This window comes from Arabidopsis thaliana (assembly GCF_000001735.4).
Source record: "Arabidopsis thaliana chromosome 1 sequence".
In the NCBI taxonomy this organism is placed as follows: Eukaryota; Viridiplantae; Streptophyta; class Magnoliopsida; order Brassicales; family Brassicaceae; genus Arabidopsis; species Arabidopsis thaliana.
In genome coordinates, this window is record NC_003070.9 from 10,576,733 (window position 1) to 10,601,457 (window position 24,725).

The 24,725-nt window shown below is 30.9% G+C and overlaps 5 protein-coding genes and 1 long non-coding RNA gene across 10 annotated transcripts; 4 read left to right on the forward strand and 2 right to left on the reverse strand.

Moving 5' to 3' along the window:
* The first annotated feature begins 5,002 nt into the window (after nucleotides 1-5,002).
* NUDX25 (nudix hydrolase homolog 25) lies at nucleotides 5,003-7,420 on the forward strand. 2 transcript variants are annotated; one of them, NM_001198185.1, is made up of 7 exons: nucleotides 5,003-5,085; nucleotides 5,363-5,466; nucleotides 5,964-6,033; nucleotides 6,138-6,188; nucleotides 6,514-6,606; nucleotides 6,694-6,788; nucleotides 6,867-7,217. In NM_001198185.1, the coding sequence occupies exons 3-7, from the start codon at nucleotides 5,968-5,970 to the stop codon at nucleotides 7,087-7,089; spliced, it is 528 nt and encodes a 175-aa protein (NP_001185114.1). In that variant the 5' UTR covers nucleotides 5,003-5,085; nucleotides 5,363-5,466; nucleotides 5,964-5,967; the 3' UTR covers nucleotides 7,090-7,217. The 2 variants fall into 2 exon arrangements, with proteins under 2 accessions (NP_001185114.1, NP_174303.1); NM_102750.5 differs by lacking the exon at nucleotides 5,003-5,085 and having other exon boundaries at nucleotides 5,328-5,466; nucleotides 6,867-7,420.
* Nucleotides 7,373-9,948, reverse strand: PDH-E1 BETA (pyruvate dehydrogenase E1 beta). Its single transcript, NM_102751.5, has 4 exons — nucleotides 9,637-9,948; nucleotides 9,409-9,515; nucleotides 9,298-9,329; nucleotides 7,373-8,590 (listed from the first exon to the last, which is right to left on the reverse strand). The coding sequence occupies exons 1-4, from the start codon at nucleotides 9,743-9,745 to the stop codon at nucleotides 7,618-7,620; spliced, it is 1,221 nt and encodes a 406-aa protein (NP_174304.1). The 5' UTR covers nucleotides 9,746-9,948; the 3' UTR covers nucleotides 7,373-7,617.
* A 790-nt stretch (nucleotides 9,949-10,738) lies between these two features.
* On the forward strand, nucleotides 10,739-13,477 carry AT1G30130 (DUF1365 family protein). Of its 3 annotated transcripts, none has more exons than NM_102752.4 (6): nucleotides 10,739-11,232; nucleotides 11,548-11,659; nucleotides 11,793-11,885; nucleotides 11,975-12,175; nucleotides 12,260-12,507; nucleotides 12,720-13,477. In NM_102752.4, exons 1-5 carry the CDS (start codon nucleotides 10,934-10,936, stop codon nucleotides 12,488-12,490), a joined length of 936 nt encoding a protein of 311 aa, NP_564348.1. In that variant the 5' UTR covers nucleotides 10,739-10,933; the 3' UTR covers nucleotides 12,491-12,507; nucleotides 12,720-13,477. The 3 variants fall into 3 exon arrangements, with proteins under 3 accessions (NP_564348.1, NP_001322696.1, NP_973939.1); NM_202210.2 differs by having other exon boundaries at nucleotides 10,870-11,232; nucleotides 12,730-12,890; NM_001332881.1 differs by having other exon boundaries at nucleotides 12,260-13,477.
* A 446-nt stretch (nucleotides 13,478-13,923) lies between these two features.
* Nucleotides 13,924-14,168, reverse strand: AT1G06307. The gene has a single exon (NR_139059.1). It is a non-coding gene; the product is annotated as an other RNA (long non-coding RNA).
* Nucleotides 14,169-19,619: 5,451 nt separating this feature from the next.
* JAZ8 (jasmonate-zim-domain protein 8) lies at nucleotides 19,620-20,609 on the forward strand. The gene is made up of 3 exons (NM_102753.4): nucleotides 19,620-19,863; nucleotides 19,964-20,075; nucleotides 20,160-20,609. The coding sequence occupies exons 1-3, from the start codon at nucleotides 19,784-19,786 to the stop codon at nucleotides 20,361-20,363; spliced, it is 396 nt and encodes a 131-aa protein (NP_564349.1). The 5' UTR covers nucleotides 19,620-19,783; the 3' UTR covers nucleotides 20,364-20,609.
* A 1,200-nt stretch (nucleotides 20,610-21,809) lies between these two features.
* Nucleotides 21,810-22,964, forward strand: AT1G30140 (Myb/SANT-like DNA-binding domain protein). Of its 2 annotated transcripts, NM_001332882.1 has the most exons (3): nucleotides 21,810-21,829; nucleotides 22,019-22,364; nucleotides 22,460-22,964. In NM_001332882.1, exons 2-3 carry the CDS (start codon nucleotides 22,032-22,034, stop codon nucleotides 22,793-22,795), a joined length of 669 nt encoding a protein of 222 aa, NP_001319110.1. In that variant the 5' UTR covers nucleotides 21,810-21,829; nucleotides 22,019-22,031; the 3' UTR covers nucleotides 22,796-22,964. The 2 variants fall into 2 exon arrangements, with proteins under 2 accessions (NP_001319110.1, NP_174306.2); NM_102754.2 differs by lacking the exon at nucleotides 21,810-21,829 and having other exon boundaries at nucleotides 21,895-22,364.
* The last annotated feature ends 1,761 nt before the right edge of the window (nucleotides 22,965-24,725 follow it).

The window sequence follows — 24,725 nt, forward strand, 5'->3', positions numbered from 1 at the left end:
TCTCCGCAATTTCATGGACTTCTGATGGTCAATCACTCGCCACCTTAATTACAATTATTTCAGTTTTGTCACATTTAAGAAATTCGATTTCATTAAACGGTAACAAGGTTTGTATAGTTCACGTTTTTTTTTTGTTTTTTTTTAAAAGATGATTATAGTTCATAAGTATACTTTTTGTTTTTTTGGATACGAAATTGTTCTGTTTTTTAATTTATCTTACACTTGTATTACGTGGAAAATGATGGATCAAACAGAAGACATTGAGCAATAGAATGTCTCATGCATGCACTGCATATATACATAAGACTACATTCATCAATGAACACGTAAACAACACTGATCAGATCCTATATTATAATAAATATATCACAACAGATTACATACTTCTGCATGTGGATGTAACACGTGCCTGTACACGCGTCATCAGCTTGTTCGACCTCATACTCCATAGGTTTGCTTTGTACCTGGACTAAGAGGACTATGGTCTATGTAAACGACTCATATACTTCTTTGCTTGCCTCTTCGAGCTCCATTGTGGCTCCATAGCATTTATTTATAGTTAACATACTTAATTAAGTGGTTGAACGAAATCTTTGTCTCTTTGTAAGTTTAGACGAGAGGACACGTGGCATTGACGAAATTCGCCACGAATCAAGAGGAGAAGCAGCTGATGAATCTAGACTTCCAATATCCTGGGAACTTGAGTTTCTCCTGGATCAACACGACAACAATTTTAAAATATTTCAGAAAAAAATAACGAATAAAACAAAAGCTAATAATGCAGTTTATTATTGATTCAAACATCCAATGTAACTAACATTGTATTTTGAAATAACCATCATATGTTCGTCATATGATTAAATATTTTATCAAACAACAGATTAGCATAATTCTAGTATAGTCTCTTTTATATACTATACTATAAATTAGGAATTTTAGAAATATTGGGCACCATTAGTTCACGTGTTTGAGTTTACGTTCTTAGATTCGAACTCCAAAATATAAACTCGTTGAAAGAAAGATTTAAGTATTATTCCATTACATTAGTTATCAATTTATACACTATAAAACGATTTCGCAAAAATGGTTGTGCTCTAAATGTATATATTAGATCAAAGTTAAAAAGTATTTCTTTTCAATTTACTTATGGTTTTTTTTTTTTTACGAGTGGAAATTTCGATTAGTTTTGAAATTCTGCGCATGATAAATGATTACCCCAACAAAAGTTTAGGTCGACAAACATCTAGACATACGTTGTTGACATAGAATACTCACTTGTTTGTAAAACGATATGTCAGAAATATGACAACAAATAATACAAATTAAGATACGAAAGATTTTGCGGTTTGGCCCTTGCGTAAAGGTCGGGCTATGAAGCTCTCACTGTCTTCTATGAACGAAGAAGAGACACACATTTATGTATTTTTAATTGCAAGCTAGGGTTTCATATAAGCACCAGTACTACGTGTACGTTTTGAGATCATACTAATATATAAACACCCTTACTATTATAGTATAATTTTATAAATCGAACAGAAAATTCAAAATAAATTAATGATTAAAAATTGAGTTTTAAAAAATAGAAGATTTAGTTATATATGTGGCGCATGGGATGCGTTCTCGTGGCAGGAAATTAAATGTGAGGTCTCAGACTCAGAGCATATTCTCTATTAACCATCTCCCCCCTGGTCTCACGTCTGTTCCCCATTTCCTTCAAACTTATTCTTCACTTTTCTCTATATACAAAAAAAGTTTTATAGTCTTACCATTTTGCTATGATTATTGTTCTAATAAGGTTTTCCATAGATAATACCAAAACATTATTAGAAATTTTACTACATTTCTTATTAATACACTACATAATTTGATTTTTCTAATTATAAGTGAAATAACAGATATACGACTCAAATATTGCTCAAAAGCATTACTGAAATGTCAAAACAATATTTTTGTAATTTATGAGTAAAAATGCTAAATGGTATTTACTATAAAACAAAGGGATCCTATTAAATTTAGATGGTATATACGTTATTAAAGAAAAAAAAGGTATGTCGACATGAATGTAAACTCAAATTTGGTGATATGTTTGTGACTTTAGTCTAGCTTGAGTCAAAAGTTGGAATCATTTTTCGAGAGATATAATATAGCAGTTCAAACTTCAAATGTTACATAAGAGCGAACGAATAACGACCATGAATAAAAACAAAAGGGAACAACTCGTTTTGTTGGAGAATCAAACGAACGAAACAAAACTGCGGACGTACAAATGTTTTCTTTTCCAAAGCCAATGACAAAGCTCAAAGTTCTTTCCCCTGTTGATCAGAGATAAAATTCTTCAAATTTTGGCCTAGAAAACCATAAATAACCTTATTTTCACATATACCAAAAACATAAAAGCAACTTACTCTACACAAAGTAATCGTAATTGCCTAGTGAGATTACAAGGGTTATTTTTCTTTGTGACAGAGTGACAGTCTTTAAATATGAATAGAATAAAGGTTCGCTTCGGATACTAAAAAATTATGGATCAAAAAATCCTAAAATTTCCATGGTTTAAGAAAATGTATTATGCAGAGTATATCTAAAAAATTTTAAATTCAATTAAAAATCTGAAAATATATAAGAAAATACATATCACCACGCTCTAGAGAATGTCTAAAATGTGGGAAATTAGTTCTCGATGCAATTTTAATCTATATATACATTTTTGCAGCCATTTTAGCAAATAAATCCTGGTCTTGGACTTATTTACGATCTAATGCCATTAGCATTAAATTTTTTTTCCAAAATAATTAATTTTACTTTAAATTTTTTATTTAAATTGTCAATCACATTATCAATCAAATTTAATCCCAACAAACTTCAAATCAATCCCTTAAATTAGCATAAACATATTTGTTAACAATATTTTAAAATAAAGTTTTTTGCCTTATAAGCAAACATATTAATTTTTTAAATATTATTATTTATATATTTAAAATTTATAAAACATTACTAATATTTAAACTTATAAAATTTTTGATATATCACAATTTTTAACATCATTATATAATATATAGAGTTTAAAATTTTTTTAATTTTTTCCGTCATATTTTATGATTCAAAATTTTAAAAATGAACATATATTAACCAATTGGCAAAAAATGTGTGGGTTCAACGTCCCGCATCGACAAAAATATATAGACAATGATTTATAAGCATATCATAAATAAGATCAACATTAATATAAATAAATGGTTTTTTTACGGGACGGGTTTGGCGGGACGGGTTTGGCAGGACGTTACTTAATAACAATTGTAAACTATAAAATAAAAATATATTATAGATAGATACAATTTGCAAAAAAAAAATTATACTAACTTTAAAAAGATAAATTGTCCCCGCGGTGTACCGCGGGTTAAAATCTAGTTGAGGTACATAATGCGAACCAATCGCTAGTACCTAGATATACTACATATCATAATGACTAATACATTATTTTAGAAGCCTCTCGCATGATATTTTATAAAAGTTTATTTCCCACTTAATCATTTAATTTTTGAAAATAATTACCAATAGTTTTATTTTATTTCATTAGTTGGATTATTGTTGAATATTTCATATCAATAAAAGAACAAAAACTGAACGAGTTGGGTCACATATGATATGGCCTAGAGTACCAAATCATGCCAAAAAACGGGCAGGAGAACAAAAACATAAACTTTGAAAGACGTATTGGGGAGCACATGCCCTCAACGACAAATATATCATGTGTTTAATGGGCCTTTTAGGGCCCAAAACGTTTTAATGGCGATTAAAAATAACCTAGCAAGGCTAACATCCATTATTGGACAGTTATAAATTATTGGCCATAGCTCTGGGAATTAATCTGGATTAGTATCCCCACTCGGAGTACTTTTTATACCATAAATTTTAAAGTGATAACTATAGACTTATGGATTTGTCTGGTTTTTAGGCTGAGTAAATACTTATGTGTTCTTTGATTCAAAATCTAATATATTGATGTGGTGGAAGAAATCAAGTTTAAAGTATAAATTTTTCTCGTTAATGATGATCTTTTGGCGGAACTAGTTTTAAACTGCATGTTGCATTTCAATCCTCTTTTACCACAAGTGGTGGATTCTTGATCATTTTTGAAGTTCTCTCGCATCAATGATAGTTTACGCACTCATATGCACTTAAAATTGGATTCAACATGATTATCCACATATTTCTTTGTAGGAATAACCAACGGAAAAGCTTGAAACTCTAGAAGATGGTAAATTTTCATTGATGAATGTTTTCATTTATGTAGAAACTAACAAGTGTGGTGGTCTTCAAAGAGAAGTCGCTGATCGAAAATCAGTCGCTGGTCTCCAAACAATGATTCTAGTATTCTAGGAAGAATGAACTAGTTTTACTTTTTAAAGATAAATTAGGGTAGTGTTACCTAGAGGGAAAGTTGAAACATGATTGATCAATTTGGTTCCATTTGATCAATAAAAAAAAAAACAGAGAGAGATGGTGGCAGATTTATTCATGATCCGTGATTGAGTGCAAAGACAAATTTATAATAATACATTTTTTGTCGTAAATAATAATGACAAAAAAAAAGACAAACATAAAAATAAAATAATCATTAATTCACTATTAAGTCAACTCCCTGGCTTCCCCACCACCGCACGTTCGTCTCTCTGTCCACTCATTGACTCCATCCCCTACCTTTTCTCCTCTATCGTGCGCCTACATTCCTTGGTGCTAACTTAATTTCCACCTCATCTCATTAACGTGCGCCGTCATCCTTTTTTTTTTTATCATTACCTTATAATTTTCTAAATCTTGTTCTTTAGAGATTGCTTCTTTTTTGCCAACTTGCTTAATGTATTCTTTTGTTGTTGTCCTTATCACAAAGTGTCAATGACATCACACTTTTTCCTCCGTCAAATACAACTTTTCTTTTTAGCAAATACATGTTTTTCTAATTTGGAACTAATATTATTCCTCCTCAAAGTCAACTAATTTTACATTAGAAGTTAAAACAAATTTTGTCAACTAATTTGAAAATTACAACCAGGTCATATAAGTATAAAAAAACAAAAAAAAAACGTTGACAAAAAAAACTGTAATTAAGCGTCTATTAATTATCACACACCAAAAACCAAAAATACCTTTTAATTTATGTTTGTCTCGACATTATATTATACACGTGGCAACTGGATTTATGTTAAAATAAGTCGTCGGTGGGCCCGGCCCAATACAAACAGTTAGAATAAGATGCCAAATAGTCAGAGCTGATATTACGAAACGTCATCGTTCTAGACCGAATCCAATTCTGTATATATATTAATGTAAAAGATTTATACGTGTGCTTTGTGTTTGAAAGAAAACACACACACACACACATGTTCTTCGTTGCTGCTTCGTTGGGTTAAAAACTTTTCTTTTGTTTCTTGCTTTTTGCAAAGTCAAAGATAACAAATAAATAAGGTTTGTTCCTTCTTTCGATGCTTTCTCGTTTTTGTTTCTCAGATCTGTATGTTCTTGATTTGTTTCTATGTGTTTGTTATCTAATTCTGTGTTTTGACTTTTGATTACTGGGAATTGACCAACTCTGATTATGATTCTTGACTCTTTTATTTAGTTAAAATTATTCTTTTGATTTGAAAGTAGACTTAAGAGTGGAATTGCAAACATTTCTGGATGTTTCTGTCTTTGATTAGTGAATAGAAACTTGAACATGATAGTTTCTAGTTTGTTTTCCTCGATCCAAATTCAGACAATAGAGTAGTTAGGTTTTGCTTTTTAGGAGAATCTGTCAAAACTACATCATCTGCTTATAAATAAGCCAAAGAGTGAAGAAACAAAAACATTTTTGGTTTTGCAAAGTACTTAAAAACAGTAAACCAACAATAATGATACCAAAACAATTCTTGTAATTATCTTTTTCTTCTGTTAAATAATGGTTAAGTGGTGATTTGTTTCAGAAAAATGGAGAATCTACCACCTGGTTATCGTCCCAATGTTGGTGTTTGTCTAATCAACTCGGATAATCTGGTAACATTTTCATCATTTAGTTAAGCTCTTTGATTAATTACTGTTTTTAATTTGCCACTGGTAATAATAGTACTCAGTTTATTGACCATGATTATCATTCACAGGTATTTGTAGCTTCTAGATTGAATGTTCCAGGAGCATGGCAGATGCCACAGGTGTGTTTTATTCACTCACTATGACATAAAGTTTTGCGAGTTTTCGATATTTTTTTCTCTGTTTCTATGTCCTTTTATTGGCCAAAAAGCCAATGATTCAAAATATTCATGGTGTTGTAACTTTTGTTGTTTAGAGAAAACGTAGCAAATTACTAATGTTTAACACCACTCTAATGAAAACATGGTCAAGAATTTGATAGAGAATATTTTCTAGATTGGTGAAGTAATCAACATTTTCGAAGTAGTCAAAGAGTCTAGAGACTGTTTTCTCTGCTTTGCATTTATCTCTGAGTTTGAATAGCTCACTAAACTGAGGATATTACAGGGAGGCATTGAAGATGGGGAGGATCCAAAGTCAGCAGCCATGAGAGAGTTACAAGAAGAAACTGGTGTTGTTTCAGCTGAAATCGTCTCTGAGGTCGCTAACATTTAAGTTAACACTTGCGCGAACCGATATGAATCAGAGGATATATTTACTAATGTGGGTTCTTTAATGTCTAAACAGGTCCCAAATTGGTTGACATATGATTTTCCACCAGCAGTAAAAGCAAAAGTTAACCGTCTTTGGGGCGGTGAATGGCATGGTCAAGCTCAGAAATGGTAAGCCCTTCGATACTACTTAATTTCGTGAAAGCAAAGAATGTGGCTCATTGTTCTGAAACTTAATAATTCCTACAGGTATTTAGTGAGACTGAGGAACGATGAGGACGAGAAAGAGATCAATCTAGCGAACAACGAAGCGGATTCAGAGTTTGCGGAGTGGAAATGGGCGAAGCCAGAAGAAGTGGTAGAGCAAGCAGTGGATTACAAAAGGCCAACCTATGAAGAAGTCATCAAGACTTTTGGTTCGTTCTTAAACGACACAGGAAGAGCTGCTAAATGTAAATCAGCCAAGTGGTGATATAAGATACCAAGAACCAATGTTTGTCTTTTTATTTTTTTTGTTAACTGTTGTTTTTCTTTTTTTGGGCGGTTCTTTTTAGTAGAACCCTTTTGGAATGCAAAAGCTTTCTCTAGGGGTTTTTTACTTTCATTTTTGTAAATTGGTTATTGGTACGTAGAAAGTTTTTTTGTTTTATTTTAACATGGGGGTCATTGTAATAAAGTCGTTGTCTGGATTCAGAAGGAAATGAGTTGTGTATGTGTTTATAATAAGTGTAAAGAAAATTCTCAGGTTAAAATTTATTGTAACTAGCACCATGAACACATATAAAGTGTAAAGAAAATTCTAAGGGTCTAAATAAAAGAAAGTGGGAGATAAAATTAACAAACAAACATTCTGAGTTACAAACCATATTAAAAGACACAACAAAGGAGACAAACTTTAACAAAAACAAACCATCTTAGACAAATTCTTTAAGAACTAAGCTACAGAGAAAGGAAATGGAGAGGTAAATGATAAATAATGGTTCATCGGATAAATATGAATTTACTGGCAAAGCTGCTCGACAGCGGTCACGATCTGAGCCGGTTGAACCACGGTCCACTCCTCCAGTGTACCAGCGTAAGGTGTAGGAACGTCTTGAGAAGATAAACACATCACCGGAGCATCTAAGTAGTCATGAAAGTTCTCGTTGATGGCAGCTGTAAGACTTGCCCCAATCCCACCGGTTCTCATACACTCCTCCACGATCAAAACCCGATGTGTTTTCTTCACCGAGTTTCCAATTGTGTGAAGGTCGAACGGTTTCAGTGACCTGATGTCGATAACCTCGGGGTCATACCCTTTGTTCACCAGAGTTTTTGCTGCCTGCATCACATGGTACCTCATTCGCGAGTAAGTGAGGATGGTAATGTGCTCGCCAGGTCTGACCATCTCAGCTTCTTCAAGGTTACAGACGTAATCTTCATCCGGGATTTTCTCCTTGAGATTGTAAAGCAGCACGTGTTCGAACAGAATCACAGGGTTCTCGCTTCTTATTGCGGCTTTCATCAACCCTTTGGCGTTGTAAGGAGTTGAGCAAGCAACCATCTGGATCCCAGGGATGGACTGAAAGTAAGATTCTAACCTCTGTGAATGCTCAGCACCAAGCTGGCGTCCCACTCCACCAGGTCCACGGATGACAACCGGGATCGTAAACTGACCACCGGATGTGTAGTGAAGCATTCCACAGTTGTTGGAGATTTGGTTGAAGGCGAGGAGGAGGAAACCCATGTTCATACCTTCAATAACGGGTCTTAGACCAGTCATGGCAGCTCCAATGCCCATACCGGTGAATGCATTTTCACAAATAGGAGTGTCGAGAACCCTGAGGTCACCAAATTTATCAGCAAGGCCTTTGGTTACCTTGTAGGAACCTCCGTAATGGCCAACATCTTCACCCATAACACATACATGTGGATCTCTGTCCATCTCTTCTTCCAGACCTTCCTGAAGAGCCTCGAAAAGCAATAGTTCATGTCTGTAAATTCATACGAGAAGATTGGTCACACTTTGTATTTTTGACAAAAAAAAGGCATCATCATGACACTTATATTGAATATGAGCATGGAAGTTTAAAGGTAGATAAAGAAAATGTGCTATTTGTGACGACTAATACATGAAAGAAAATGCCATGGTGACATCATCATGGATTGCTTATGTGAAAATGAAGACAACACACAAACCCCTAACAGAAACATTCACTAAATGGAAAGTCGCATAATATGTAACAGAAGCCTAACCAATTGCCGTATGATGTCCAGAAATGTTCTTGAGAGTTAAACTATGTTCATGGGAATGAACTAAATGGTTTAACGGTTTAACCTAAACATTTGGCATCATAAGCACAACCAAAGGCATCACTAGAATGATTACTGGAAGCAGACATGCAACACATTAAGCTTTTGCCATCACTATCAACTATAGATTAGTGTTTTGACTACTCTAGAACTGGCTAGGATCCTACATCACCACACCCAATAGCACATAGTTAAAAACTTCCTCATCGTTATCCAACTTTGAATCCCCACTAAAATGTAATAAAACTACTGAAACAATCTAATCATTTAGAACAGAACATGAAAGATCCAATTAGAGATTTGTTCAAGCAGTGTCTAAATCCTTCAATGAGCACAAAAGAGTAAAATCAAAATCGAATTTGCAAAGCTAAAAAGGTGCAAAACAAACCCAGTGCTCGCAGACGTATCCGCCTCCTTCGTCTACAAAACAAAAACGTACATCATTAGAGATTAGAAGGAGAAACCATAAAAATCACAAAATCGGAGACAAAGACATTACCGCAACAGCATTTGGAATCAATTTCTGAGAGTGACGAACTCTAAGTCCAGAACCAAAGCTCTTCTTACTCGCATCAGATCCAGCCACTATATATCTCTGGCTCCTCACTGCATCAAAATCAAACAACGAAACTGCTTTAAGATCTCACAAATCCATCTCAATAGAAGCTCCAAAACACCAGAAATCGAAATCAGAGAATGCAGATCGATCATCAAATAAAATTCGAACCTGAAAGATTTGTGCGAGAAGGAGCAACGAAGAGTTTCTTGGAATCGACGGAATTAAACGTCGATAACGTCGTCGTAGCAGCTCCAGCTCCATGGATTATCGAAGACATTTTTTATATGCTCAAAGCTCGGGACAATTTCGAAGAATTTTGGACTGTTAATATAAATATATACAAGTGTATGCAAACAGAAAATGGCGATACGAAACAGTGACAAGCGGAGAAATCGAAGAATTAAATGAAATTGTCGAAATCGAATTAAATTATGTGTATTGTTGTTGTGCAATCAAATCCACATGTTTACATTGTTTTCATCGAACTCATGTGGCTTCTCTATTGTATAACAACCAATGTTAATTTAACACGTGTTACTTAACGACTGGATTGGCACGTGTACGTATATGATTTGTGGATTATCACTGGGTTTGCTTAACCACCTGGACCAACCTAATTACGTTAACTGTGAGATTTGAGGTTTCCACCGATCTAGGAGTTGATGGGCCTCAAGTGTCTTGGCCCAGTAATTAATAGATCAGTATTATCCAGTAAGCAAATTTTCGTCAAAAAAGAACTTTTTTTTTTCTCCACAAAGAACAAATTTTCATAAGCGAAATATAAACGTAACTAAAGCATTTACATTGAGTCTCTCTAGTCTCTACCAATATATTGTTTTGTATATTTTATACTCTGATTTGTAACACATATATGGTAAAATATTATTTTAATGCGATTATAAAAAATTTACCAATCAAATGTATGCAGTTATTTATTTTATTATCTGATTTTTTTTTAAAAAAATTATTATCTGATTTTCTAGTATGCAGTTTTCATTCTACGAGTTTTAGTTCTGTGAATTCTCATAATGCAAATTTTTATAAATTTGAGAGATGATTTAATTATTTATCCATATGCAAATACATATTATATACAGTGGTTTAGTAACGTCCACGCAACAGCCACGATTATACGATAAATACCCTATGATAATAACTGGTTGCAACATTAAATAAAACAATCCTTTTTGGCTTTTGGGTCCACACAACACAATAATATACTGTCACTGAAGATAACAATGGCCTCTATGAGACAAATTCTAAATTAATACTAACTTATAGCATTTTAAAACGGCATTATTAGATTCAAAAATAATAAAAGTAAATTACTCGTTAAATTAATACTTATCGTTAAACGTGGCATTAAATCATAAATATACCAAACCTCTGCATTTGAAGGGTCATCAATGTCAATCTCTGATTTTTGAAAAAGATCAGATAGAGATAGAGAGACAGAGGTAGAGATATGGAATTGCTCTTTCTCCTCTGTTCAATCATCTACACTTCAATCACTTCCATCTTCTTCTCTCTTCTCCTCCCGTTTCGCTTCCTTCTCCACCGTCTCCTTCCTTCACGCGCCGCCGTCGATCCTAATGTCTCTTTCTACGAAGGCACAGTCTGGCACGACCGTCTCCGTCCTGTCCGCCACTCTTTCCGTTATTCCGTTCGTTACGCACTCTTTGACCTCGACAAAGCTATTAACACACCGCCGGATCATTTCTCCGCCGACGAAGCTCGCCGTGTTTCTCGTACCACCGGGCCAATGTAAGTTTGTTGACTCGTCCAAGATCGGAAGAATCTGGATTTTGATACCTAGAACTGAAACTTTATAATGCGTAATGTTTTTGAGGAACAAACAAGATTTGAAAGATTCTGTTGATCAGGAGTTAGTTAGATTTGCAAAATTGAGTGTTTTTTTTAGTTTCTGTTTGGTTTTATGGTTATGTTTTGCTCTCTAACAGTGTAGTTTGGTTGTTTTTGTAATGAAATTGTTAGGTGAATGAATCTTTATCAGTTCAGAAATTGTAATTGTGATAGAGGAAGTAGTTTTGATGAATCTGTAATTTTTTCGTGGTGCAGATTTCTATTGACAATACCACCAAGCGTTGGATATGAACAAAACCCATTGAGTTTATACTATTGCTATGACTTGGAAGGGTCAAGTAAGCGCTTAAGTAAATGCATTGCTCAGGTATATGAATCAGAGGTTTTTGTTGTTCCTCTGTTTCTTGCTTATGTCTCTCATAGTAATGAAACCTTATGGTGCATTGGCTTTATTGGTATTAGTGTCTCTATCTATTGATCTGATTAGAGGAATTTTGTAGGTTACAAATACGCCGTGGGGGGAACGAGTGACATTTGTATTTGACCCTGAATCTGACTTGGTTGCTAAATCATTACAAGTCAGTCCTTTCATGGTATGTTGTTGTTCTTTGATATTATTAACTTCTTTGATTGATGTTTTATCAGTTTTGTGTGATTGATTAGAGGTTAAATAACCTTTTAGGATATGCTTGGGAATTGGAAAATCAGAGCTAATGAACCTGGAGATGATTTATCTGTCTCCATTGCATCTCAACATCCTCATTTCGGTAACTATTTCTCTGCGACATTAAAGGCGAAAAGGATACCCCTATCGCGGGTGTCTGATCCCGCTGTTTTCTTCTGGTTGATGCCTCATAAGGTTGCGATATGGATCTATTGGCATGTAAGTGACTTATATTTACTCAAAAATCGTTTTAAGTACAAATACTCAAAACGTTGATCAACTTAACGTCATTTCGTTGTTTAGGCACTTCAACTCTGGTGGAAGAGTGTACCTTTCATTCAACACCCGAGATACTCGAACCCATCATACAGGGAGGAAGCAGCGAAACGCGATCAAGAACTTCGTTGCCCCGGGTTAGATGGGTCTGATTCTGATAAAACCAACAAATTTGATGGGTTAAAAGGAGATGGTTGTAGTAGTAGTTTTGGAGGATGTCGCTTTGCGTGGCGAGATGCGAACTGGCCTTGGTCATGAATACATACACTCTCAAGGTAATAAACACACTATCTTTTCACTTGTCTAAAAATGTTTAAAAACCTGAACTGATACTAACCTATTCTTCATACCTGAAAATGACAACAAATTATGTTCTATCAAATCCTGAAATATGAAAGTTACACCCATTTTTGGTCTTTGCTCAATGAGAAAGATTTTGCAGGCTTCTTTTCATCCTTGGAATCATCAGTTTTCTCTTTTGATTTAGGGGGTAGCAGATCATCAAGAGTTTCGGAATTTACGGTCATTGTCCAATGATATGATTGGTATAAATCATTTGAAAATCTCGTCTCAAATTTAGTTGGCTTGTTTAAAATTTGGCTTGAACACAAGTGAACCTTGTTGATTAATAGAAAAATCAACTTTGCATTTTGATTGATTCGTTTGTAATAATTCTCATCTCCGAAAATCCTAACCTCTGTTTGTTGATAAGTCTTCATGTGATCATGTGACTTGATTTCTTGCAAGTTAAAAATTTGTATATATGTATACGATATATACTCTTACCCTTAGGTCTAAAAACTTGTGTTACTAAACTAGGTTGTGATTAGTCGATGGTATATATTGATTTTTCATGTATTTTCTTTTGAGTCATTATAGAATTTAAATGGCAGCTACAATGGCTCTTTTGAGTTTAATTTAAAGCTGTTGACAAAAAAAAATAGTTTAAAAGAGTATTTATTTTTTATTTAAATAAAGTGTGTTGTTTATTATATTATTGAGTTTGTAGTAGTTGTTACCCTGTAAGATTTCTTTACTATAAAACGAGTTTTTGATGTAATTTGGATTTGTGGTTCTTATCAATTTACGCAGGACTCAAATTTGTGGTTCTAATCAATTTACGAGATTTCATCAAAGTTAACACTTCCATATGAAAAAATGGTCAATCACCAATAAAATACTGATTTTGGGATCCCGAAATCTATTCTTGTTGAAGCTTAGTGAAAAACTGATTCTTGGATCAGCCTTTTGACTAATTTTGTTTTGGTTATACCTTCTTTTTTCAAAAGTCTTATCATTTTCGTTTTTTGGTTGGGTTGAAATTTTTCATTTTGATGTTCATAGGCTCATTCAATAAATGATTTTTATATCCATAAAAATAATTGGGTTACGAAAGCATAATCCAACAAATTTACAGTTTTCTTTCCGATATTTTGTTATACAAAACAATTTTTTTCTGACCATTTCTTGGTTATTTCTAGTAAACTTAAATCGTTATTTTTTAACTTTTTGAAAAATCATTATTTATAGAGCAACAAAATGATTATCACTATTCCAAACAAATGAAAGTTACAGATATAATCAGAGTTATCAGACCGAAATAATGTTGGACTCATTCTGAGTCAAACCGTGCCAATTGCAAACTTTACATCAATGTGGTAGATAGCTGCTTTATGTGTCGATTGTTTGTTACTTTGTACAACACCAACCACATGTTAAGTTCGGTACCAAAAGAAGAGATTTTATTCATTTTGATCAAATCATTTGACTTATTTAGTTTTTGAATATCGACGATTTTATTTTCTATATTGTCGGTATATATCGGCACATCTAAACAAGATTTCGTCGACTACTTATGGGCACCTAATCAAGTTATTGTGTGAAAAGTAAACGATATTTATCAAATAATAATCAATTGAATGGTGCATGGAGAACCAACAAAGCAACAATTTTTGATTACTTGATTAGCAATCAACCTATAAATGTTTTTTGATAATCTAATAGCAATCAACCTAAAGACACGTGTTTTGACTCTCCTTTTTTTGTGTGCGTTTCTTACCGCAAAAAGAATATATATAACAGAAAAAATGTTTAGTTTATCAGGGCAAAAAGAATGTTTATTATTTTATAAGAGGGGAAGAAATGTTTAGTTATAATTTTATAAGATCACCAATTCTGTTGGTTCTTGCGTTTAGCCAGACTATCAATGAATATTACTGAGATGTTGATCAAGACGGTTTCATTAAAAAAAAAATGAATAAAAAACATCTAAGCTTGCGGACTTATTAACAAAAGTCTTAGGAAAAATTCAGTTTGAAGCACTATTTTATAAGCTGAATATTCGCAAAAACTATTTTGATATGCACTATGTGTTACTTTTTATTTAGTTAAACTTTTTTTTTTTTTTTTTTTTTGAAAATTTTTCTACGCCTAACTTATGTAGCTATACATATATATATATATACTAGATTTTCACCCGCGGTACACCGAGGAAACAATTTATATTTTTAAGTTAGTATATATAAAAGTTTACAAATTATATCTATCTATAAAATATTTTTATTTTATAGTTTACAAATGTTATTAAGTAACGTCCTGCCAAATCCGTCCCGTAAAAAAAACCCACTTATTTTATTAATGTTGATCTTATTATGATATGTTTATGAATCATTGTTTAAATATTTTGTAATTTTGTAGTAATTAAATCCTATCAAATTATATCTTTACGCTTTTGATGATTATAATCGAATTGTTATAGTCATGGAGAAAAGCAATATCAAAAATGATAATTTGTAGTAATTAAATGATATTAAATATTTTGGAAGTTTTATTTTACTAAATAATCGTGTAGTTAATGTGGAGAGATTTTGGGAAGATTGTTAAATGTCAAATATTTAATTCGAAGATTTTTTTTTTATTATAAAAAAATAAACATTAAAATTCAGTGGCAGGCATTGTAAATAAGTCCCAACTACAGGATTTATTTCACAAAATAGCTGCAAAAATGTATATTTAGATATATATATATATATATTTTTTAAATATAGGAGGTTTTAGGCCGAAACCCGTAATCCCCAGGCCCGAACTACTATCTTATCTTATATAATAAAGTAAGGTTTCTCCAAAACAAGCTCTGAGAAGTTGCCATTTGGCATTCTATTCTTTCGACATTTGTCACTTTTTAAATTTTAATCTAATGTATTTATTATAATAATTAATAAATTTAAATGCATTGATTTTAAAAAGACAATTTACACAATATACATTTTTCATTATTTAGATATTTATTTTTTAATATAATTTAAAACAAAAGTAAAGATATATGAAACTATTTGACTACAAAATAATTTAAACATATACATTATAAGATCGTATGTCCAATATTTTTATTTAATGACCGTTTTACTTTCTACTTTTTGGCTCAGTTGAAACTTTCTTATTTCAATTATTAAATTTTTGGAAACATTATGTTGGAAAAATAAAAGAATTCAATTTCAGTTAAAAACTTAGAATAATAAATTCACATGCATGAATAAACAAAAATCAGAAAAAAGAAGCATGCAAATAAGTTTTGGTTTTAATCCACCATTTAGAAAAAACAAATACTCGGCTCTATATCTTGTGGACTATTCAATTAGTCAAAACCACGTTACATGTTACTAGACGATTCGGTCATAGTATATTTGTTTATGAGAAATAACTGCATGTAATTAAGTTTTGTTTTAATCCAAACGTTACAATAACCAATTACTCAGCTCTTATCTTTCAATGTGTCATAGAGACAATCAATTATGGGGGCTTACTGGGAGATGAATTTGTGTAGAGTTTGTTGAATTTAAAAGTAGAGAGATTCTAAAAGAGTTTCTGGATTTACCAAATTTGTCATTGATTTTTTGCAGAAATTAGAAACAAAATTATATGAATGTTAAAAATTACAAACAAAAAAAACAGCCCAAAAATCATAATTTTGTAACGTCTGGTAACTACATTCCCACATTCAATTACATGTCTTTACACGAAGACTAATTACAAAAAATTCTTTAAAATATAACTGTTACTCTTATGATATTAATACAATCAATTATTTATTCATAAATGGCATTAAAACATAATTGTGAATGTTATAAATCTGCTTTTATTACATAGTAAGAACAAAATTAATTTATAATTTCCTATAAATAGTAAGGTACACTTTGAGTTTATACTAACCATCATATTTCAAGTTGTGATATAATTTATAAACTATATAACACTAATTTGAAATTCAACTAATGGATCTCAATTTCTTTCTTCTTTTTTGCCCCTATTGTAAGATGTTGTGAAGAGGATAGAGACATGCATATAACTCAAGGTCTTGGTGATTTTTGAGTTTATTCAAAAAAGCAAGTATAGAAGCCCAACCTTTTTACAGCGGGAGAAGCTGCAATACGGTTTGTTTTTCTACCCAACATCACATTATGAGGTTTAATCGTATGCGAAGTATAAATTTCTCTGAATTAGTTTAACAGTTTTGTTATCGGTCCATTTCAATGTATATATCATTATTATCTTACATATGACTTTTTGTTTGAGCAGGTGCTATGATTGTTTTTGGTGGAAATGATGGATCTCAAGAAGGTCTTGAATTGCCTAAACTTAACTCAAAGAGAGGTATCTCCTCAATTGTTTAAAAAACGTTTGTGGCATGCATCTTACCATTTGTAAGAAATCATAAAGTAAATGAAAAAAAAACTCACCACATTAATATAGATAGACCAAGTTTGTTGTGAGGTGATTTTCTTGCTACATATATAAGTGATGATTTAGCTGGGAGAGTAGATCGAATAACTAAAATGAGATCACTTCTTTTATTTCTTATCTTTTAATAGATATTTGTTCTTATCTAAACTGCTTAATGTTAAGCCCTCGAGAATCTTTTTGGTATTTTTTTCCAAATTTAATAGGGTTTCTTGAGCTATGTTCTATATTTTTTGAAGTTGTCGAAGTTTGTTGGTAGGATTGATATTATTGCAATAGAAACATATGAATTATTTTTATTTAAAATGTTTCATAGCTAAATATACGGGAACTATGTTTTAGATATTCTTGAGGTTGTTGTGTTTGCGGGTGGGGTTGATACAATTGCAACCGAGAAAACCATAATTTGTCATGATTCAATGTATTTCACATGTTAGTTTTTTTTTCTTATACTTTATAATCTCTCTTTTTCTTTCTCATCATATGCTTTCCATACTATGTGATAAAACAAGTTTTTAGTAGAGGAGGATATCTTTAATATTTTTAGCCAAGGATGGTTGTATACGTTTAACAACTATAATGAATTTCTCCATTTTAGATGGATTATGAAGGAATGACACTAACTAAAAATAAAAGAAATTCAAGTTGATGAGTTGATAAACAAATTAGTAAATCAGAGCCAATGTAATTTTTGTTGGGGGATTCGTTGGAAAATTAGCATTGCATTTTTGTGAGTGCTACAAGTATAGGTATATGTGTATATGTTTTCTCATCTTTAACAAAAAAATGTCTTTCACTTAATTATTATTATTATTATTATTATTTTTCAGTCTTTAAGAAATTATTTTCAGTCTTTTCTTTTCAATTGAGTTCATTTTTATCTAGCTAAATTCCATATTTGGTAATTTTGTATTCCAAATGTATTCTAAAATTTTCACATCTTTTCTTCTTCTTTCAGGGATAATTTTTGCTAAGGATTTTAGTTTCATTAAATATAATTTTTAAAAATGTTTTATCATAAAAAAAAAAGTTTAATACAGTGTTTAGTTCACATATATAGGTTTTGGTTTATTATCTAATCCCACGTATTTTTAGATTATTTTCTACTAAATAACTTATATTCTCATAAAGAAAATTATAGATGGTTGTCAGTTTTCATTTCTGTTTAAATATTATTGGTTTTATTTTAATGTTTACCACATATATCGACATTGTTCTTTGCTATAAACATGGAGTAAAGAAACTTTTTAAAATTTTCAAAATATGATAACAACTATATAATAAAAAAATTATTACTATATTAATTGTAATATTACTAAATAATTTTTATGATGAAAATTCATGTATTACCAGAAATAACATCTCATTCTAGATTTAAGTTTTGAGTAAAAGTATATATATTTTATTACCAGTAATATGATATTTATTTTATATTTTCTTGCAAAATACATCATATTTTTCTTTAATCTATTTTTTATTGTAATAAATAAATATTCACACAATATATTATTATATTATTTCATTTTTATTAAAAAATTATTATTTTTCGTTGTGCTTTTTAAATTTCCATAATGAGTTATATACATTATGCGTAAATTTTATGTTTGAAAGATATAATAAATATTTACTATAAATGTTTTTAATGTAAATATCAAAACATCAAATTTTATTATAATATATATAGTTATATAATATTATATACATTACTATATTAATATAACTCACGCAACGCGTGAGATATTTTCTAGTATATATATATACTGTTGTTGTTCATTAATCAAGTAAGATCATCAATCCCGTTTAACTCACAATGTGTTTGTGTGTGTGTTTTCACGAATCTTTACCACTTACATATTTCATAGTCCTGAAAGAATAAAATAAATTATAATATAATAGAAAAATTAAACAAGGAGATATGGAAAAGCGTAATGCGAATGGTCAGACAAAATTAGACGTGCCTTAATGAAAGTTATTAATATTGACTCAAATGAGTTAGGTGCACGAAATGACATACACTAAAACGCTTGGAAGCCTATTTTTATACTAAATGAATTTGAAGAAGAAATACAAATTGTAACTAACTTGGAACGTTACTTTCGGCTCAGATGTTTACATTTAACTAGTAATAAGGTATTACACACGTTTCTTAATTAATTATCTTAATTCGAATCAAAAAATGAATTTAAAGTTGTGTAAAACACTTTTAACAACAACAACAAAATATCTCAAAAATACCGCCAATATTTTATTCAGTGCGTGAGCAATGGATCACATATACTAATTGATACGCCGCCTGAAATATATCAGAAAATATACAATGCATTACGGTGGCGGATACCTCCGCAGCCCACAACTTTGACAAATAAAAAATAGACTTCACACTATACCGATTAGTGAGTGATTAAATACTACACATATAATATAAAGTATTTAACAAATAAATAAATCATTCAGAAGGACTGAAATATATATATTAATTTATTTATTAAAAAAAAAAGGGAAAATGTGCGAAATGCCTCCAAAACCGCCGTAGAAATTGAGGATAAGTATTAAACTAAAACAAAACTGGGTCAAAAAACAAATCCAAAAGGACCAAAACCTTAAAGTTGCACAAATGTAAGTGTGGAAAAAAACATTTTCCACGTGAGAGAATTGAAGCAAGTTGTGTTCTGTCTCTCTGTCCTAAGAGTCCGCCGTTGTAAAACTCGTGTTTTGTTTCCACCGTCTCTCCCGTGTCCTCTCTCTCCTCACAAATAGATATAAAGATCAACATAATCTCAATCCATATACATCATCAATTCTTATTCTTACAACATGAAGCTACAGCAAAATTGTGACTTGGAACTTCGTCTTTTTCCCACTTCTTATGATTCTGATTCTTCAGATACAACCTCGTAAGTCTCTCCCTCTCTTGAAATTTGATTTTTTGAATCAAATCATAAATTATTAATATTACATGAATCTGATAAACTTTTACATGTAATTGATTTGAAGTGTTGTAGAATCAACCAGTTCTGGAAATCCACAACCAAATGAAGAATCTCAAAGAATAACAATTTTCTACAATGGAAAAATGTGTTTTTCTTCAGATGTTACCCATCTTCAGGTATGTAACACATTCATATCTGTGATTTTTTTTTTTTTTTGGGTGGATTTACGAATTAATAATGTTTAACGAATGAATATGTAGGCAAGATCGATAATATCGATCGCAAGCAGAGAAATGAAAACCAAGTCATCCTCAAACGGGTCGGATCCTCCAAACAAGTCGACCTCATTTCATCATAATCAGCTTCCAAATCCAAAAGCATCAATGAAAAAATCTCTCCAAAGTTTTCTTCAGAAACGGAAAATTCGAATTCAAGCTACTTCACCGTACCATTCACGACGATAATGATCATTTTATTTTATTTAGCAGTTTTTTCTTTGTTTGATATAATCCTAATGGACTATAATTGTAATGTTTTTTTTTTACTGATTAGGGAATTACTCCTATTTATATTATATGATTCATCCGAAGATCGATTTTGAAATCTGATTTTTTTGTTCGTATATGTTTGATAATCGTGACTAATATATACATTAAACCAAACCGATGTTCTTTTTGTATAAAGTATGTAAAATAGTACGAACTAGGTTTTGTAGTTATGAGTTTAATTATTGTTTAAGTTCTTGACTATTCACGTCAAATTATGAAAAAATTTAGTTGAATGTTAAAGAATATAATTTCTGTTTACAAATTGTATACTATATTGATCAAATAAAATGAACGGCCTTGTTTCAAAATGGGTCTTGTGTGATTATTGGTAACTAAAAGAACCAGTAAAGACGGAGATTTGAGTAACGGATGATATTTGGTTAGGGACTCGTAAAGTGTAAATCATGACTATTAGGGGGATTTATTCAATTTTGATTTACGTGGATTTTTAATGACTACAATAGTTTAAGAATCTCGTGATTCTCTAATCATATATATGAAAGTTGACCAACTCTCTCTATATGATTGACACATCATCACTTTAGCATTTGTTATGTGTCTATTAAATAATTAATGTAAGATTTTCAACTTCTAATATATAGGTTAATTATATATTTCTTATTTAATTTACATATTATTATATTTTACATATTTAATTGTAGTATTACTAAATTTATTTTAATATTATATGATTTTTCAATAAAACCATTTTAATAGTTTTCTCATACTCGAATTTTTTTTTTTCGTAATCCAAACTCAAAGTATGGGTATATAATAGTCGTGAATTACTTAATGATTTGAGTAAGTTATTCTCTGATATTTATATTTATATTCTCTTAAATTGATATTTAAATAATAAATCACTGAGGGTGAAAGATACGTAAGGAGTTTCATCGTCAAATTCTTAGGTTTCTATAATCCAACACTACCTTCTGTTAAATTGGTTTAAGACAAACGTTGTTTATGAATTATGTGTATGATGCATTGTTGAGAATGTTGTTAGAAAAAAATATTTTTAATACTAAAAATAATTGCTTATTTCATTATTGAATGATTAAATAAATAAAAATTATATTTAAATTAAACAATATAAAAAATCCAAAAAAACCGCGACGTAGCGCGGGTGATCACCTAGTATTTATAAAAATATTGTATCACGGAATCTGACATATTCTCACAATCTTTCTCATTCTTAAGGATATATTATTGTAGAGTTTTGTTAACTTTGTAGATATCATTGTAAAGATCGTATTAGAAATATATTTCTCTTGCCCTTTTAATTTTTGTGAAATAAATTGTTTTTTCCTCTACTTCATTATATATATCGTTGCTCTTTCACGCTCTCAACAACATCATCATTAGCAAGAACTTGATAAACAGTGGTACGTATAAATTTTCTTTTTTCTTTTTGTCTAGTTTGTATAATTTCTTTCTTTTATGTGTTTTGCACGTTAGTTTTTATATTTTTATTGCATTGGTTGTCTTTGTTTCTTTAGAATTGTTCTAGATTTTGAAACTTTTATTTTCAATAAAGTAATATAGTTATCATATAATACTAGTATTATGATTAGTTAACAGTGATTTATGATGGAAGATCCACCACGTGGTAAAGAAAAAGGTCCATATAACCAATGGACTCCCGACGAAACCGACGTGTTGATCGAATTAATCAGACAAAATTGGCGTGATTCTAGTGGAATTATCGGCAAGCTAACAGTGGAGAGTAAATTATTACCTGCTCTGAATAAACGTCTTGGCTGCAACAAGAATCACAAGAACTATATGAGCAGATTGAAGTTTTTGAAAAACTTATACCAAAGTTACTTGGATTTAAAACGTTTTAGTTCGGGATTTGGTTGGGATCCTGAAACAAAAAAGTTTACAGCTCCTGATGAGGTGTGGAGAGATTATTTAAAGGTATGCATTATTTGGTTTTCATAAAATTTTGATTAATAATTTATTTTCTAATCATCACAATGTTAACAGTTTTTTTAATAAATATTTACCTGCAGGCACATCCAAATCATAAACATATGCAAACTGAATCGATTGATCATTTTGAAGATCTCCAAATTATATTTGGAGATGTTGTAGCAACTGGTAGTTTTGCTGTTGGGATGAGTGATAGTACATGTCCTCGTATCTACACAGTTGGTGAAAGGAGTCAAGGAAAAGAGACGGTGAATCAAGATGAGAACATTGAGGAGGTTTATGAATTTTCATTTCAACACCCATCATCAGCAGAATATAGTACATCACCATTTACTTTTGATCCTACCACGAGAGGTCGATCTGAAAAGCTTCTTCCTAGGAAAAGAACTAAGGGTGGAAGATGCAATAGTGAATAACAGTGAATTTATAAAGATTTTAAAGTCATTATAAATGTAAAATCCAATAAACCCCCCTTAATTTCTTTCTCACAATTGGCGTTGTTTTTTCTTCATTTAAGTGTATGTTTCCTCTCTTGTCCTGATCAAAACTACTCTCGCAAAATGTAAGACTCTATAAGTCTTAGTCATAGACACTTGTCACCTTGCATTTTAATTGAATATCTTTTAACAAAAATAAAATATCATGTTAAATTTGGTTGGAAACGAAAAATAGAAGACATTATAGAACTGTAAGAAGGGGTATCATTGATCGATGATATAAGCGTAAAGCAACTAAACCACTTTATTTAGGTCTTATGTGATACATAACCATATATTAAATTAAATTTCCACACAGAAAAAAAAAACTCATATATTAAATTATCATAGTATAAAGTTGATTCATATTTGCCTGTGAATTTTCGAGGAAAGTTGACCTCTTGTTGAGCTCGTTCTCAAACAACAACTTATAAATAAAAAATTGTGTTACCAAAAATTAGCTGTCGGAAGATATAGTATATTTATTTGTAATAAATTAAAGAATGTCTGAGAGTACCAGTTCACATTGTAAGATAGGATATAGTACTGCCAACTTAAATAAAGACTATCTGACAGTGTAGAAATATCCCTCAAATTTGCAAGTTGGCTCTGTATTTGTAATGAAAAACCTCACAGTTTCAGCTTCTCGTTCACTTTTAATTAAGATAAGTAAAATTCTTAGTGTCTAACTCACCATTAAGTTGTATTATCTTTAAAATTTATAAGTTGAGTCTAAGCTAAATTATATAGATACTAATTAACCAAACAAAGCTAGAGGCATGTATAATATATACATTACATAAGAATTTCTCCAATATACATTATATGCCATAAAATTTTCAAACAATATAAACATTCCATCAAAAAGTTAGAATACCTAGAGAAATTGTTTGAACTGAAAAACTTATTTTAGATAGTGAAATATTTTGATGATGCCTAGTGACCTACGAGATTTAATAGTCTTTATTAAAAACTTAGCACACATGAATCTACAGTATCATTAATTAGTATATATGACACAATGTAAGGAACACATCTATATGAGGAAACATTTCATTTGAATTTTGTAGAGAGTAACATAATGTAACTCCCCCAACCATCTTTTCAATACTCCGTTCCATAGTCTTCAATGTTCTAAAATTGCTTTTTATTTTATTTTATTTGAAATAGATGATCATGGACCGATCTTTCGTTGTCAATGAAGATCGTTCACGAATGAGAAATAAGAAACAACAAAATAAGCTGCATTTATAGCTCGTGTTCAAGGTTCTGTAACTCGTGTTATCTTCCATTATCCTCTAATCACACCATATATATCACTTTCTTCTTTCATAGTCAAAGATCCATTTTTCTTGATCTTCATTACACAGATAAAGCGTTACTTAGATGTGTTCAAGATAAAGCGAAAAACAAATTTTGTTGGCACATAATCTACTCGTAGCAACATTTGATGGAAACGGATTTGGAACAATATGTTTTTGAGGTTATGCATGTGTTCTATTCTATATTATTGGGTGGAGCACGCATTTTTAAGATAGGATTTTTGTCAAGTTTAATATAATGAAAAATGAATATTGAAGATTTTAAATATATATAATGAGATAAAAATTTTGGTTTGATGAACTTTAATTTTATGGGAACAAAATGATAGAATTTTTTTAATGAATATTTACTTTGATAATGTGAAAACAATATGATACTAAAGTTTTTAAGGAATATTTCTCTAATGCCACGAAAATCAAATAAGAATTAGGTTTTCGAAACTAATGAACAAGACTTTATAACATGAGAGAGAGAGTTGGGTATCTTGTTTATTCAAGTACCTTTGTAAATTTTTTTTTATAGATTTTTAATAAATGGAAGACTAGTC